The following is a 14,467-nucleotide window of genomic DNA, read 5'->3' on the forward strand; positions in this document are numbered from 1 at the left end:
TGTGCTCATGAGGAACCTGTACGTAGACCAGGAGGCTGTTGTTCAAACAGAACAAGGGGATACTGCATTCTTTAAAATCAGGAAAGGAGTGTGTCGGGTTTGTATCCTTTCAACATACTTATTCAATCTGTATGCTGAGCAAATAATCCAAGAAGTTGGACTATATGAAGAAGAATGTGGCATCAGGATTGGAAGAATGCTCATTAACAACCTGCCATGCACAGAAGACCAAATTTTGCTCACTGAAAGTGATGATGACTTGAAACACTTACTGTTGAAGATTGAAAACTATAGTCTGTAGTATGGATTACACCTCAATATAAAGAAAACAAAAATCGTCACAAATGGACCAATAAGCAGCATTAGGAAAAATGGAGAAAAGTTTGAAATTGTCAAAGACTTCATACTACTTGGTTCTACAATCAACAGCAATGGGAGCAGCAGTCAAGACATCAGAAGACATATAGCATTGGGCAAATCTTATGCAAAAGACCTCTTTCAAGGGTTGAAGAGCAAAGATACCTCCTTGAAGACTAAGGTGTCCCTAACCCAAGCCATGGTATTTTTAATCACCTCATGTGCCTGTGAGAGCTGGACAGTGATTAAGGAAGACCAGAGAAGACATGACACTTTGAGTTGTGATGTTGGTGAAGAAAGTACTGATAGTACAGTGGACTGCTAAAAGAACTAACAAATCTGTCCTGGAAGGAGTGCAGCTAGAATGCTCCTTGGAGGCAAGAATGGCCAGACTTCATTTCATCTACTTTGGTCATGTTGTCAGAAAGGACCATTCTCTGGAAAAGGATATCATGCTTGGTAAAGTGGAAGGTCAACAGAAAAGGGGAAGGCCCTCAACAAGGTGGATTGACAAAGTGGCTGCAACAGTGGGCTTATGTATAGCAAGGATCGTGAGGCTGGCCCAAGACCAGTCAGTGTTTCATTCTGTTGTATATAAGGTTGCTATGAGTCAGAGATGACTTGATGCCACCTAACAACAAAAACAACAATATGTTAACTGTTCAGTAATAACATATAAAATTTACTGTTTAAAGCCAATACTTTTCTATAACATAATAAGAATACATTTATGTTTTATTTACTAAGAAAATAATTTAATTTTTAATATTTTAATAATTATTTGTTTTTTAAAAAGTTTTTATTGTGATTTGAGTGAAATTTAACAAAGCAGATTTGCTTTGCATTTAGAAGTTCATACACATTTTGTTTTGTGACATAATGATTAATTGTTTATAGCTCAATGTTTGTTATAAAACTGTACAAACATCTAGCTTTTATAGCAGAAAGAAGGGTAAATACCTCTTTGCTATTTAAGTGGGAATTCTTCTAGCCACCCTAGCTGGGATAAAGGTCAAACTTTTGAAATGGCCCCAGGAATCTATGGAAATATGATTACTCAATCAGCAGGATCCATTCTTCTGCCGAATTTAGCCTCAAATTTGGATTGTGACTGTGCTCTGTGAGCTGATGTTTTGAAATGGCATTCTCATTGAATTAAGAGAGCTACCTGTGTTGTTTTCATTATTAAAAATGATTTTCTTAATAATTGCCCTGTAATTCAAAAGCCAGAGTGAACATAGCCATTGTTCTCAAACTCATTAGAAACTATGTATGGCATTTTCACATCACTGATGAGATGAGACATTGCTTTATTTTGTACTATACCTAGAGGCTCTCCATTTATCCTTATTCATTCATTTAATCAGGCCATGGGGAGAAACCTAGGTGTCACTGAAACATAAAACATGGGTTTCATTGCATGTTGTACAGTAGCTCTTCTACAAAATATGTCTTTTTCTTGACATTGGTCTTAGACATGGACACATTTGTGTCTGAAGTCTCATTCTTCTATATTAGAACTCAACTGCCATCGAGTCAGATCTGACTCATAGCGACCCTCCTTGAGTTTCTGAGGCAGTATCACTATGGAAGTATATTGCATAACCTTCCTCCCGAGGAGTGGCTGGGGGGTTTGAACTACCAGCCTTCTGGTTAGCAGTCAGGTGCCTTAAGCACTAGGCCACCAGAGAGGAGAGTGTTATTGAAGCATTGATAACTGAGCTGGCTTCACGTTGTAGCTAGTTGTAGCTATCAATACTTTTGTAAGCTTCTGTTAATTAGAATTAATTCCCACGGAGCCATTTAGGGCCATGGTTACACAACAAACAATTTTAGTGAGTTGAAACAATGGTTTATGAGCTATGAGTCAAAAGGCCCATTGTTGGAAGAATTCTTTGATCTGGACCCTCTTTCAGATTAACTGAATTCTCTGATTCAATTCACCTGCTTAATTCTAGAGTCCTCCACTCTGTGTATTTCTCTATGCCTCTGTCTTTCTCTCTCTCTCTCCAAATGCACATACACAGACAGTGTGTGTGTGTGTGTAATCTTCCATCTCCTGATGTTTGTGGAACACTATGAATTCTTGTTCCTTATATATAGTAATACAACCATCACACACAATTTTGGGAAAAACATTTTTTAATCTGTTCAGTTGTACATGCAGCCAGCATGTCTGCTTTCTATTCCCCATAAAGAATATAGTGTTTTTAAGGATTTCCACTTTAGTTGACAGTACTCATATCTCAGCGAGCCTTGTCCTATTCAGCATTGTTATTGACGAAATAAATGACACCAAGGGCAGTTTCATCAAGTTTGCAGATGTCACCATGCATGAAGGAGGGTGAACTATGGTGTGTGACAGGAGAGCATTTACAAAACATTGTTGCAGGTAAGGGAAATGAAATGAATATAACTTGGTGAAATGCAACAGAGATGAAAGGAATCCAACAAGGTGAAATGCAGCAAGGATAAATACCAGATTTTACAATTGTTGCCCCAAAACAACCAACAGCTCAAGATAATATAGGGGTTAATGAGGTTTTCGTCTTTGTTAAGCTCACTATCAGTCAAGACTATTACATAACCAAAGTAAGTAACATAATAAATACTGAAATCAGGCTGCATTAAAGAAGGAACACTCAAACCACAATAAATAAGAAAAAGAAAGAAAAAGTAATGCTTAAAACAAGGTGATCATGAGTCCTAATCCATTCTGTGTTGGTCACAGAATTATACTGAATTCTCTAACTGTGTTAATTCATTTGAAGAAAGAAGATATAACTATCAATTCCACAGAATTATCATGATTAAATGTGATAATGTATATAAGGAACTTAGTACAAGCTAAGTGCTGAGTCAATGGTAGGTCTTATTTATGGTTATTGTTTGAAGTACTGCACACTACTGAAGATGGCAGCAACTATGACAGTGAAAGGATTCGATACTGTGAAGACTGGTTAAGAAACTAGAGATGTTTAACCCAAAGAAAAGATGACTCAGTGGAGATGTCTTAGATGTCTTCTAAGAGCTGTAGAGTTGAGCTGTGACAGAAGAGGCTGGGAATTCTGTGATTACAAAAGATGTGAAGTAAGATCAATGGTTAGAGGTAACATGAAGTCCAATTTTTAACATTCAGAAATTTACCGAGATGCATACACTGAATGCTTTTCACAGTGGTGAGTTCTCCGTGATTAGAGAATTTCAAGCACAGGCTGAATGACTTTTGGGTATATTAGCTGTAAACCAACCAAACCAAACTCACTGCCGTCAAGTTGGATCCAACTTATAGTGACCCCTCCTTGGGTTTCTGAGGTGGTATCTCTATGGAAGTAGATTGCCCCATCTTCCTTCTGAGGAGCGGCTGGTGGGATTGAACCACCAGCCTTCTGATTAGCAGTCAAGTGCCTTTAGAGGATTAAAATATAGGTCAAAACCAGAAAACCAAACCCAGTGTTATCAAGTCAATTCTGACTCATAGTGACCCTATAGGTAAGAGTAGAACTGCCCCATTGGGTTTTCAAGGTTGTGAGTCTATGGAAGATGACAGTGTTTTCTTTCTCATGTGGAGAAGCTGGTGGGTTTGAACCACCAACCTTTTGGTTAGTAGCCCAATGCTTTAATCACAGCACTACCAGAGCTCCTTCAATATAAATCGAGAGGTTTGGTTACATGGTCTTTATGACATCTTCCAACCCTAAGATTCTTTGGTTTTGTAAATGTTTGGCAAGGCAGTTAAAACCATAAATGGTGGCTTCTGGCCTTATGCTTGATTCATTGTGTCAAGATTCCCTTACATTTCAATCTTGTTTATTGTTGATATGAGTAGTCACTGTGAATAATGCACCTATAAATGAGGAATAGTGCAAAATATGCAGTCTTAATCCTTAAGTCCTGTTGATCTCAATTCTTTATAAGTGTGAGTCCTCGGGACCAATACTCCAGACATTATAAATTTCCTATAATTTGGGGGACTGCCTTGAGGTAAAAGGTGGCACCTGATTATAACTTTCTTCTAAAGGTTGTCTGTAGAAGAAAATTGTTTTGAAATCAGAAGACCTAGTGTTAGAGAACCACTGTCTGTGTGATCTTGGATAAGTTACTTAGCCTCTCTAGGCCACAGTTAATTCTTTTATAAAAGGGGTATAATCAGACTTCCTCCCTGAGTTGTGCCAAGGAGAAAATTAGATGAGTGCGTTTGAAATGCGTTTGAAATGTTAGGTGGTATCATTATGAACTAGAAAAACTATAGTAGCCTGATTTTCCACCTAAATGAGTTACTGATCTGTATACATTTTAGCTGCTCAGCTTAGTTATAATTTTACTTAGAAATATGGTTTTAAGGAAATATTTAGAAAATATGAAGTGCCAAAGAACATATAGCCATCTTCCTTTATAAACTGAGAAATGTCTCCAGTTTCATTTGGCAGCTCTATAGATAGAGTTAGGGGAGGAAAGGATGTGTGTGTGCATGCACATTTGTGCACATACTTCTGTATACACAGAGACATGTATTGTGAACAAAATGAGACTGTGGTCAGGGTACTACAAGTCTGAAAAATCTTTACTATGTGTTCTATAAAGTATTTACATGTTTGGTTTTCATGATGCAGGTACCCCATCATTTCCCTCATGATGAAACCTTCTTAACCTCATTTCTAAACAGGATGGGAAGATATTCTGCCGAAGGACAGCTTGTGATTGCCAGAATCCAAGTGTTGACCTTTTCTGCTGCCCAGAATGTGACACCAGGGTCACAAGTCAATGTTTAGATCAAACTGGACACAAGCTTTATCGAAGTGGAGACAATTGGACCCACAGCTGCCAGCAGTGCCGATGTCTGGTATGTTGGCGTCCCATAGAAAGTGTTGTCCTTTCACCCTGGAAGGAGTTACAAACTCATTTACCTGGAAGCTCCAGTTTCTGGCTGTTTCTAATACTCAGTCGGGAGTGGTGAGGCCTATGGCTAAAGTATACTGTCAAAAGGCGTCTAATTTTACTAATTAAAACATTTTTCTGAACACACAGAACATATTTATGCCTCAGATATAGCACAAGGAATGTTAGCTTGAAACCTCTTCTTTTTAGGAAATTCAGATTTGTTATTCTTTAAATCCCTGCAAGATAGAAAGTTCTCAAAGTCTTGACCGGTACGTAGTCCTTGTGAAATCAAATCTTTTATTTCTTGGGACATACCATTAAAGTTTTCACTATGTGAGGTAAGAGAACTTAATAGAAACAATCAGGGATTGATTTGGAGGGACCTGGAGTCTAATGGTGTCTCTTCTGCGTGCACCTCAGTGTAATCACCTCTGGCAAGTCTTGAGTTTCATTGATCATTCTTTCTCTCAAATGTACAGCAGGTGTATGAATACCTATTTCATAAGTTTGTTATGGAGATAAGGAAATAGATACAAAAGATAATAGCAGTGCTTGGTTTAGGATTTGGAATAGATTTTCCAATGTAGAAAATATTAACAACAGTAGCTAACATAGAAGGTGCTTAGTTAGTGTTAGCTATTATTGTTAGTATTTTCCTACATTAAAAAATCTATTCCCAATACTAAACCTTCATATATATATATATGAACATTGTTTTAGGTATCAATTTAGAGATGCTAAAGGGAGCTCTGGTAGCATAGTGCCTAAGGCACTTGACTGCTAACCAGAAGGCTGGCGGTTCAAACCCACCAGCCACTCCTTGGAAGGTAGGTTGGTCAATCTACTTCCAAGTGATACTTCCTCGGCAACCCAAGGAGGGGTCGCTATGAGTCAGGGCCGACTCGATGGCACATAACAACAACACAATGGTATCATCAGATATGAAAGAACCAGGAGAAAATGTTTGTTTTCTGGACCAAGTTCTTTTTGTTTTAAATCATATCATAAATGATTTCTGAGAATGGGAAGACTTTTAAGATACATTGTCATTGTCTTAATGAATATGATGTTTCATCTGTCAAAAGTCGTACCTATAGGGCATTCTGCCTGAGTCGACATGAAAGAACAGCTAGTAGCTGGGTATCCACACGTTAACACTCACTGATATCAGTGACTCAGTGTATGAATACTGTTGGAAAAAAAATATTCAGAGATTATTTTTCTCTGAGTTTCCATCAGATTTTCTAAGAATATTCAGTGACTATGCAGATAATCTTAATAGAATACATCTTTCTGAATTTCAGAAGTGAGGAGTAAAATTCAGTTCTATTAAATCATAACCATTTTTTTTCAAACTCCCACCCAAGAAGAAACAAGCCCAAACATCACACAACTATAGAATTATTTTCCTTGTCAGACTAAGAAATTGCATTTCTTTTTCTAAAAGCCAGTAATCAGGTACTCAGAAAAATTGGTATTACTTCTAGTCAATTAAATATTCATATAAGAAATTTCAAAAGTGTATCCTCATCTATCCTCAACCCATACAATATAAACAGATTACTATTTCCAGGGGAAACTGAAGCTGTATAACACAAAAATTAAAAATTATATTAGAACAATGTGAGCAGTAGTTAATAAACATCATACAGAGCTTCTCATGTGCAAGATGAGGATTATATAATGATAAGCAAGATAGACCTAGTGTATGCCTAATCAAATCCCATAGCCTGGTGGTGCTGACCAAACAATAAACAGCAATACCACAATTATGAGTAGTGTCATGATACGAAAATGAGAGGCTACATAGGCAAATGATCTACCATGAGTAGATCCATGGAGCCATAGTTGGCAGATATTAAGACATGGTAGAATCTCCAATTGAACTGTTAAGAGAGGAAGTCCATTATTCCTATGTTACCTTTCAAAACTATTCTGAAATGGTTATCAACCTTAAGATAATTTATCTTTATACACCAGCAGGTCCCTTGTTATTATTAGGTGCTGTTGAGTCGGCTCTGATTCATAGTGACCCTATGGACAATGGAAGGAAGTACTTTACCATCTATTTATTCAATTACTGATTTGATATAATTGGTCATTTACTGTGCTAAGCATCAGAAAAGGAAAGACACAAGGCCCAAACCCAAGAGCTCAAAACCTAATATGGATTGAAGCAATAATTATGATAGGAGCTCTGGCGGTGCAGTGCCTAAGGCATTGGACTACGAACCAGAAGGCTGGCAGTTCAAACCCACCAGCCAATCCTAGGAAGAAGACTGGACAATCTACTTCCATACTGATACTGCTTTGGAAACTCAAAAAGGGGACACTATGAGTCGGATCCGACTTGACAGCAATGAGTTTTGGTGTTTTTTTTTTTTTGTTTGTTTGTTTTGAATAATTATGATAAGGATCATAAGTAGCATAGTAAAAAATAATTATAAGCTATTATGCCACAAGGAAAAGGTTAGCAGTTCAAACTGATCCAGAAGTGCCTTGGAATTGCCCTGTCAACCTACTTCCAAAAGGTCACAGCCTTAAAAACCCTATGGAGCAGTTCTGCTCTATAACACACGGGGTCACAGTGAGTCAGGATTGAGAATTACTGTGCCCTTTTTCCCCTCTGGGAATAGAATTGTTCATAAGAACAATGAAGAAGCATTTTTCTCTTTTTCTCTACAGGAAGGAGAGGTAGATTGCTGGCCACTTGCTTGCCCCAATTTGAGCTGTGAGTACACAGCCATCTTGGAAGGGGAGTGCTGCCCCCGCTGCATCAGTGACCCCTGCCTGGCTGATAACATCACCTATGATATCCGGAAAACTTGCCTGGATAGCTATGGTGTTTCCAGGCTCAGCGGCTCAGTGTGGACAATGGCTGGGTCTCCCTGCACAACCTGCAAATGCAAGGTAATTGGATGTCCTGAGGGTAATCAGGCCTTGAACAATCCAAGGGAGCTCTCACGGAAGGCCTGCTTCTAATGTTCCTGAATGGAAACAAAGGCAGGCATTGCCTTCTCATAGGAGGTTAATGTGTCTGAATGGACCATAGCTCCACCTTGTATAAAGGCAAATTCCAAATTAACATGGAATAAAATGGCCTCGTGTCTTACCTTTAAATTAAAGAATTTTAACAAGTCGCAATAGGACCAGTGATGGATGATTTAAGCTATTTTAACTAGCATATTAAAAAAAAAAAAAAGGAGGAGGAGGAAATAAAAACAAGAGAATGGAAAAAGATCTACATACTTCCCCCTTGGAAAATTTTACAAGCCCTTTCATGAAACTGTCAGTATTTAAAAAAAAAAAAAAATGTTCTGTGGAGTTGTTTGCTTTAGTTATCGACAGTGACTACTGCAGGGGCCTGAAGCTCTTGCTGCAACATTTAATTAATTGTCATTATTTTTTGGATCTTTTTGGAAGAATTCCCATGAGACATCCTGATAGCTCCTTAAGATTGAAAATTGACCTCTCCCTTCCTTCAGACTTCATGAAAATCTGTGTTTGTAGCCAACTTGGGGCAAGGTTTAGGCAGAGTGGAAATCTCTGTCAAAATATCTGTTTAAGATTCCCATGATGAAGCAAGTTAAAAATTCGAGTCTGCTTGGTTCATCATGCCCTGCTGCAGCTCAGGCATCAGGGTCTTTTTCTTCTGACATAAACATGGATTCTTTTCTCATTTTTTTGAAAGTACCATTTTAAGATGTAGCCCCAATAGCAAAGGGGTAATATCAAACTTCACTTAGTGAAAGAGCATGGTCTGATCTATATACCAGCAGTCTCAGAACGCAAAATGTCCAGGACACATGGAAACCTGTGTTATTTAATATTACTTCTTTGAGATTCTTTAAGGTTTATAATAAAGATGCCTGGTTGTACATCAGTTAAGCACTAAGCTGCTAACCAAAAGGTTGGTGATGGTTAGAACCTACCCAGTGGCTGGCTATGAGGGAGAAAGACCTGATAAGAAAGACCTAACCTGCTCCTGTGAAAATTACAGCCTTGAAAACCTATATGGGGTTGTTATGAGTTAAAGACTTGACAGCACCTAACAGCAGCAGCAAGAACAAAAGGGATTATAGAGGAATATTTACATAATACATGTAACTTGAGTTTTACTGGATTTCTAAGAATGTATACCTTTCAATATGTGTTGTCCCCTTCAGAGTCATGAAAGACTCTGTATTTATCTCTAATATACAGACTTGTCAGGAACCCTCTTAGATTTGCTTTGAGATTCTTGTGACACTTTTGAATGACTTTATTAATGACAAATTATCATCTTTCAGGGTTTATTTTTGAAAAGAATCAAATATTATTTCAAATAAGTCCAGTGAATAAGTTGTGTGGAATCTTGGAAATACTAGGGCAGAATCTCAAACATGATTTCCACCCTGGGCAAGGGCACGAGTTTGCAGCACCAGGAGTATCCCAGCAGAAGGGCTCTAGGGGCCAGAAGGGGGGTCTCATAAGTCCTTCCTTCCCATCCCTTCTTTTTCTAGAGCCCCGCCCCCCACCCCAGTAAATTTTCTGTAGCATTCTGAGAATTGGTCTCAAAATGTAGATGTTCCTTGTGAATATAGAAATGGCAGACTGTTATTGATTTATAATCTGTCTCAAATGGCTAACCCACATGTCTTTGATGTACAGAATGGGAGTGTCTGCTGTTCTGTGGATTTGGAGTGTCTTCATAATAACTGAAGTATTGAAAATGGACTCATCGCTGGAGAAAAATGGACAAAATGACCATCCAACACGATAAGGAGTAGGAGTGGGTGTTTTATACCACAGACAATTACCAAAGTCTCCATCTGAAGGTGTTTGGGGGTTGCCTTTTTGGACCTACCACTTTGCTCATTCTTGCTAACCTAGTCTAGGTGACCTACAGTGCAGTGTGCATTTAAGTCTATGGTTGTTATGAGAAGTTACCCGTGTTGTAAATCACGTCTTTCCCTTATCAGATCCTTTGCAAATACATTTAAATGATCTCCTGGTAAATGATGTTGTATGTTTTGGTTTATTTTGTGTACTGACATAATAGAGACTCAGCTCCTTTTATTTATTTTTTTCCTGATTTTGGATCAAATTCTACAAATAAAGTTGCCTGTTGTGATTTTTGTCCCATCCACTGCATATAATGTCCCTGTCAAATGTATTGATGAAAATATGTATGTGGAGTCCAAAGACATAACTCATATATTTCTTAGCTCTTCAACACACTTTGAAAGCTAATCATTCATCTTAAGTAGGCCAAAGGCAATTATGATATATTAAGAGGGGGAAGACTACAAACATAACGAAAAGATCTTTCTGAAGAAACAGCTCTCTCCTTTCTCTAAGGAGCTCTGGTGGTACAGTGGTTAAGGCATTCGGCTGCTAATCAAAAGGCTGCAGTTCAAACCCACCAGGTGCTTCATGGGAGAAAGATGAGGCAGTGTGCTTCCAAAATGATTTACAGCCTTTGAAACCCGAAGGGGCAGTTCTTCTCTGTCCTACAGTGTTGCTGAGAGTCAGAATTGACTTAATGACAGTGGGTGGGCTCTCCTTTCTCTTGAAAACAAAGTGAAACAAAATATTAACCCCAGATACAGAGGCAGCAGTGCTGACAGTCTTTCTTGATATTGAAAGATAAAATATCTTTGCATCAGTTTTACATAGTATTAGAAAACTTACAAGGCACTCATATACTTATTAATACAAACTATCATCAGAGCACAGGTAAATAGTATTATATTTTACTTTACATACTAGTAAATTAGAGAGTCCCAGTCAAATAATGTATTCAAAGCTAGTTGGTTAATAGGATTTTGAGACTGGTAACCAGGTCTTCTAATTCCTGCCCCATGATATTTCCAACTAAACCATGCTGTCACTCATGTAAGTAAAAAGACACGTTTAAGAAAATCTACTTGTATGCTCAGTAGTTCTTTTAGAACAGTGAATGCTTTATTTCAACTACCACCATATTTTTAAGAGTTGGCAGTTACTGAGTTACACAAAATGAATAAAATGTGCAAATGACATTTTATCGGAGCTGATAAGGCCATGGAGATTGTAGTTGCCTGTAAATTATACCTTGTTGTTGTTGTTATGTGCTATCGAGTCAGACTTGACTCATAGCAACCCCTCCTTGGGTTTCCGAGGCAGTATCACTATGGGAGAAGATTGCCCAACCTTCCTTCTGAGGAGTCGCTGGTGAGTTTGAACCGCCAGCCTTCTGGTTAGCAGTCAAGTGCCTTAGGCACTATGCTACCACAGTGGTTTGTAAAACCTGGTTGTATTCAGCATTATTTGGAATCAAATGTTTCATAGATTTTGTTTATTCTCCTTACATCAAAAAAATATTTAACTTATTAAGACTTTCATGCTAAAAATGATATTTTAATATTCTAAATCTTCACGTAATTATTCATTAAGAATTACAAGCTCAGCTCACCATTATTCATTGGCATCTGTCCAATGTGATGTTACTCTATCTTTTTATGTGAAGATGAAGTTCACTACATGAAATTAATTTCATGTGCTGAACTATGGCAGCGGCAATTAAAAAACCCATTTGACAACTTCCACTATAGTATGTTCAGTGAGCACACATTTCTGTTTTATTTTAATTCTTTAAATGCAACCTTGGAATGGAGAATTTGAAGAGTATTCTCTTGAAAATATTCATAACTCCATTAAAAGAATACGATTCAATTTTCATAGGAAAAACAAAGATCTTTAGAATGATTTGTGAATGATTATACAAGTCCAAGGTTGGCAAACTATGACCCCATGTGTTAAATCCTGTCCTCTGCTTGTTTTGTTGGAACCCAGTCACAGCTATTGTCTACTGCTGCTGAGCTACAATGGCAGAGTAGTCTGAACAGAGACCATGTGGCCCACAAAGCCAAAAATACTACTGTTTTTCCTTACAGAAAATGTTTGCCAACTAGTGATATAAATGGTGACTGAACATTAGTGTGTGTTTCCACTTTATGAAGTAATTCACAAAAATCGGCAGTGTTTTTTGACTATGTTATATGCTTATACTTTACTAGCCCATCATTAGCATTGGTGACTGATTCTAAAATACTTGCATTTTATAACCAAAATCATGAGAATCAATATTTTCTCCTTTGCATTTTAGAACTGGTGGGGTAAATTTAATATGTGCTAACTTGGTGACAAAATGTTATTGATATTTAGTAGCACAATTTAAAATAGTACTAGCTCCTATCAATAAGGGGTTTGCTTCCTATAAAATAATTAATGGCGTTCCTTTGGGGAAAAAAAAAGTACTCTGCAGAAAATAAAAAGATGAATAAAACAATTAAAGATCAGCTTTATGCAGGCCCATAGAAGATGCTGACAATCTTTGAATTCTTTAGGAGCTCCTATCGAAATAAATTACTACTCAAAATACCTTCTTTGCCTAGAAGTTGAAAAAGGAGTTTTTGGTTCTTTAGTGTGATAAATATAATGGAATATGCTTGTCTTATACCACAGTTTTCAGTGTAATCTGAGTGTCTATTTAATGAACCAAAGCAGTGTTTAAAAAAACTATCTCCTTACAGATAATAACTAGTTTTCACCACTGTAAATGTTAAAATACTAAAATATATATTGATAAAAAACAATGATGGATAGATAAGCAATTATGTAGTGTGAAAGCAATTTGCTTCAATAGAATAGAATATGAGAGGAAATAAAAATTCTACAAATTACCTGGACACATATCTACAAAACACAAATTTTTTGTCTCATTCTGTCCTTCCAGGTTACATGTGCACATTTCTCTCTCTCTCTCTCTCTCTCTCTCTCTCTCTCTCTCTGCCACTCTCTCTTTTCTTACCTACTTCTCTTCCTCCCTCTTTCCCACTGTGCATTTGCAGTGTCTGAGGCATTTGACTGCTAACCAGGGAGTTGGTGGTTCAAACTCACCAGCTGCTCTGCTCTGCTGAAGGAAGATGGGGTGAGCTACTTCCATAAAGATTTACCACCTTGGAAACCCAGTAGGGGTCACTATGAGTCAGAATTGAATCTATGGCAGTGGGGTTTTCTGTCTATATCATCTATCTATCTATCTATCTATCTATCTAAATTTTTTTGGTTTCCAAAGCTTTCCCTCCTCTGAGCTTTATAGCTCTGTGCTTATGTTACTATTATAGAATTTTAATATATACATTCCTTTTATTTTGGTTGCATACATGTGTGCTAACCTTTCTAGGCTATAAACCAACTCTGCATACTGTTTTCACTCTTCAGCATCTAGCATAGTGGGTTTTCAACTAATTCAACAACTTGCACAGAGTGGGTTTTTATTAATTCATTAAAAACTGAATTCCTAATCTTTCATAGTATCAAAAAGTTATCATGAGATATAGCAAATAGTCCAGTGTAGTGCTTTTAAAATGTTCTTACCAATAAGACCTTTTTAAAATGTCAAAATGCATTTATTACTGTAATGTAAAAGCCTGAGAAAACAGAGTTTCTCTGGTTGAAGTAGAAGTTGGAGAACTGGAATTCCTTTTCACACCCCACCACAAATCATAGCCTTTAGTCAAACACATTGAAAACCAGTGATCTAACCCATCACCTTCACTTCTATGGATGTGGAAACCAACACTCAGAGAGATCAAGTGACTTGTCCAAAGATTACAATTAATAGGTCAAATTCCTAGAACTACCACCCAAATCATCTGCTTTTCTCTGTGCCATCCTACTAATGATTACAAATATTTTTCCACATTTCAGTTTAAAGTGAGCTTTTATAACCCCTTCTAACTTGATGACATTAAAAGACACTCATGGATGGGCTGTGATATCTGTTGTCCTGTCTGTTCTGTGGCTGTAATATTGCTTTATGAAAATTCTGATAATGACTGCTATGAAACTTACAGATTACAACCCAGACAGCATACTAAACTCACAATAGCGACAAGCCCTCTATACAATGTCATTCTTTATAGAAAAATAACTGAGCCAGAATATAAGTTTACAGATCCAATTACTCCTTTTCTTAATACTAGCATGCACACACACACTTAAAAAATAAAAAGAATTTATTATTGAGATAAACCAACATTTTAGGAACTGAGAAGCCCAGTATCAGAAGTATTTAAACACAGAGAAGTGCAAATTTACTTGCAGTAATTGGCAAGTTACATGCTGTTCTCATGATAAAAAAGAATTATTTTGGCAAGAACTTGAAAAAGGATATTTATGTATTTTTGTAATATTTTACTAT

At 37.2% G+C, this 14,467-nt stretch overlaps 1 protein-coding gene across 1 annotated transcript in view; it reads left to right on the top strand.

The window, feature by feature from the left end:
* NELL1 (neural EGFL like 1) overlaps positions 1 to 9,939 on the top strand; it is a 1,238,690-nt gene extending 1,228,751 nt beyond the window's left edge. The window contains exons 18-20 of the mRNA XM_007955935.2: positions 5,024 to 5,200; positions 7,924 to 8,148; positions 9,889 to 9,939. Coding sequence (XP_007954126.1) covers positions 5,024 to 5,200; positions 7,924 to 8,148; positions 9,889 to 9,939 — 453 coding nt within the window. The remainder of the gene's footprint in view (positions 1 to 5,023; positions 5,201 to 7,923; positions 8,149 to 9,888) is intronic.
* Positions 9,940 to 14,467: the final 4,528 nt, after the last annotated feature.

Source organism: Orycteropus afer, unplaced genomic scaffold, assembly GCF_000298275.1.
Source record: "Orycteropus afer afer isolate SDZICR_OR568_19922 unplaced genomic scaffold, OryAfe1.0 scaffold00014, whole genome shotgun sequence".
Classification (NCBI taxonomy): Eukaryota; Metazoa; Chordata; class Mammalia; order Tubulidentata; family Orycteropodidae; genus Orycteropus; species Orycteropus afer.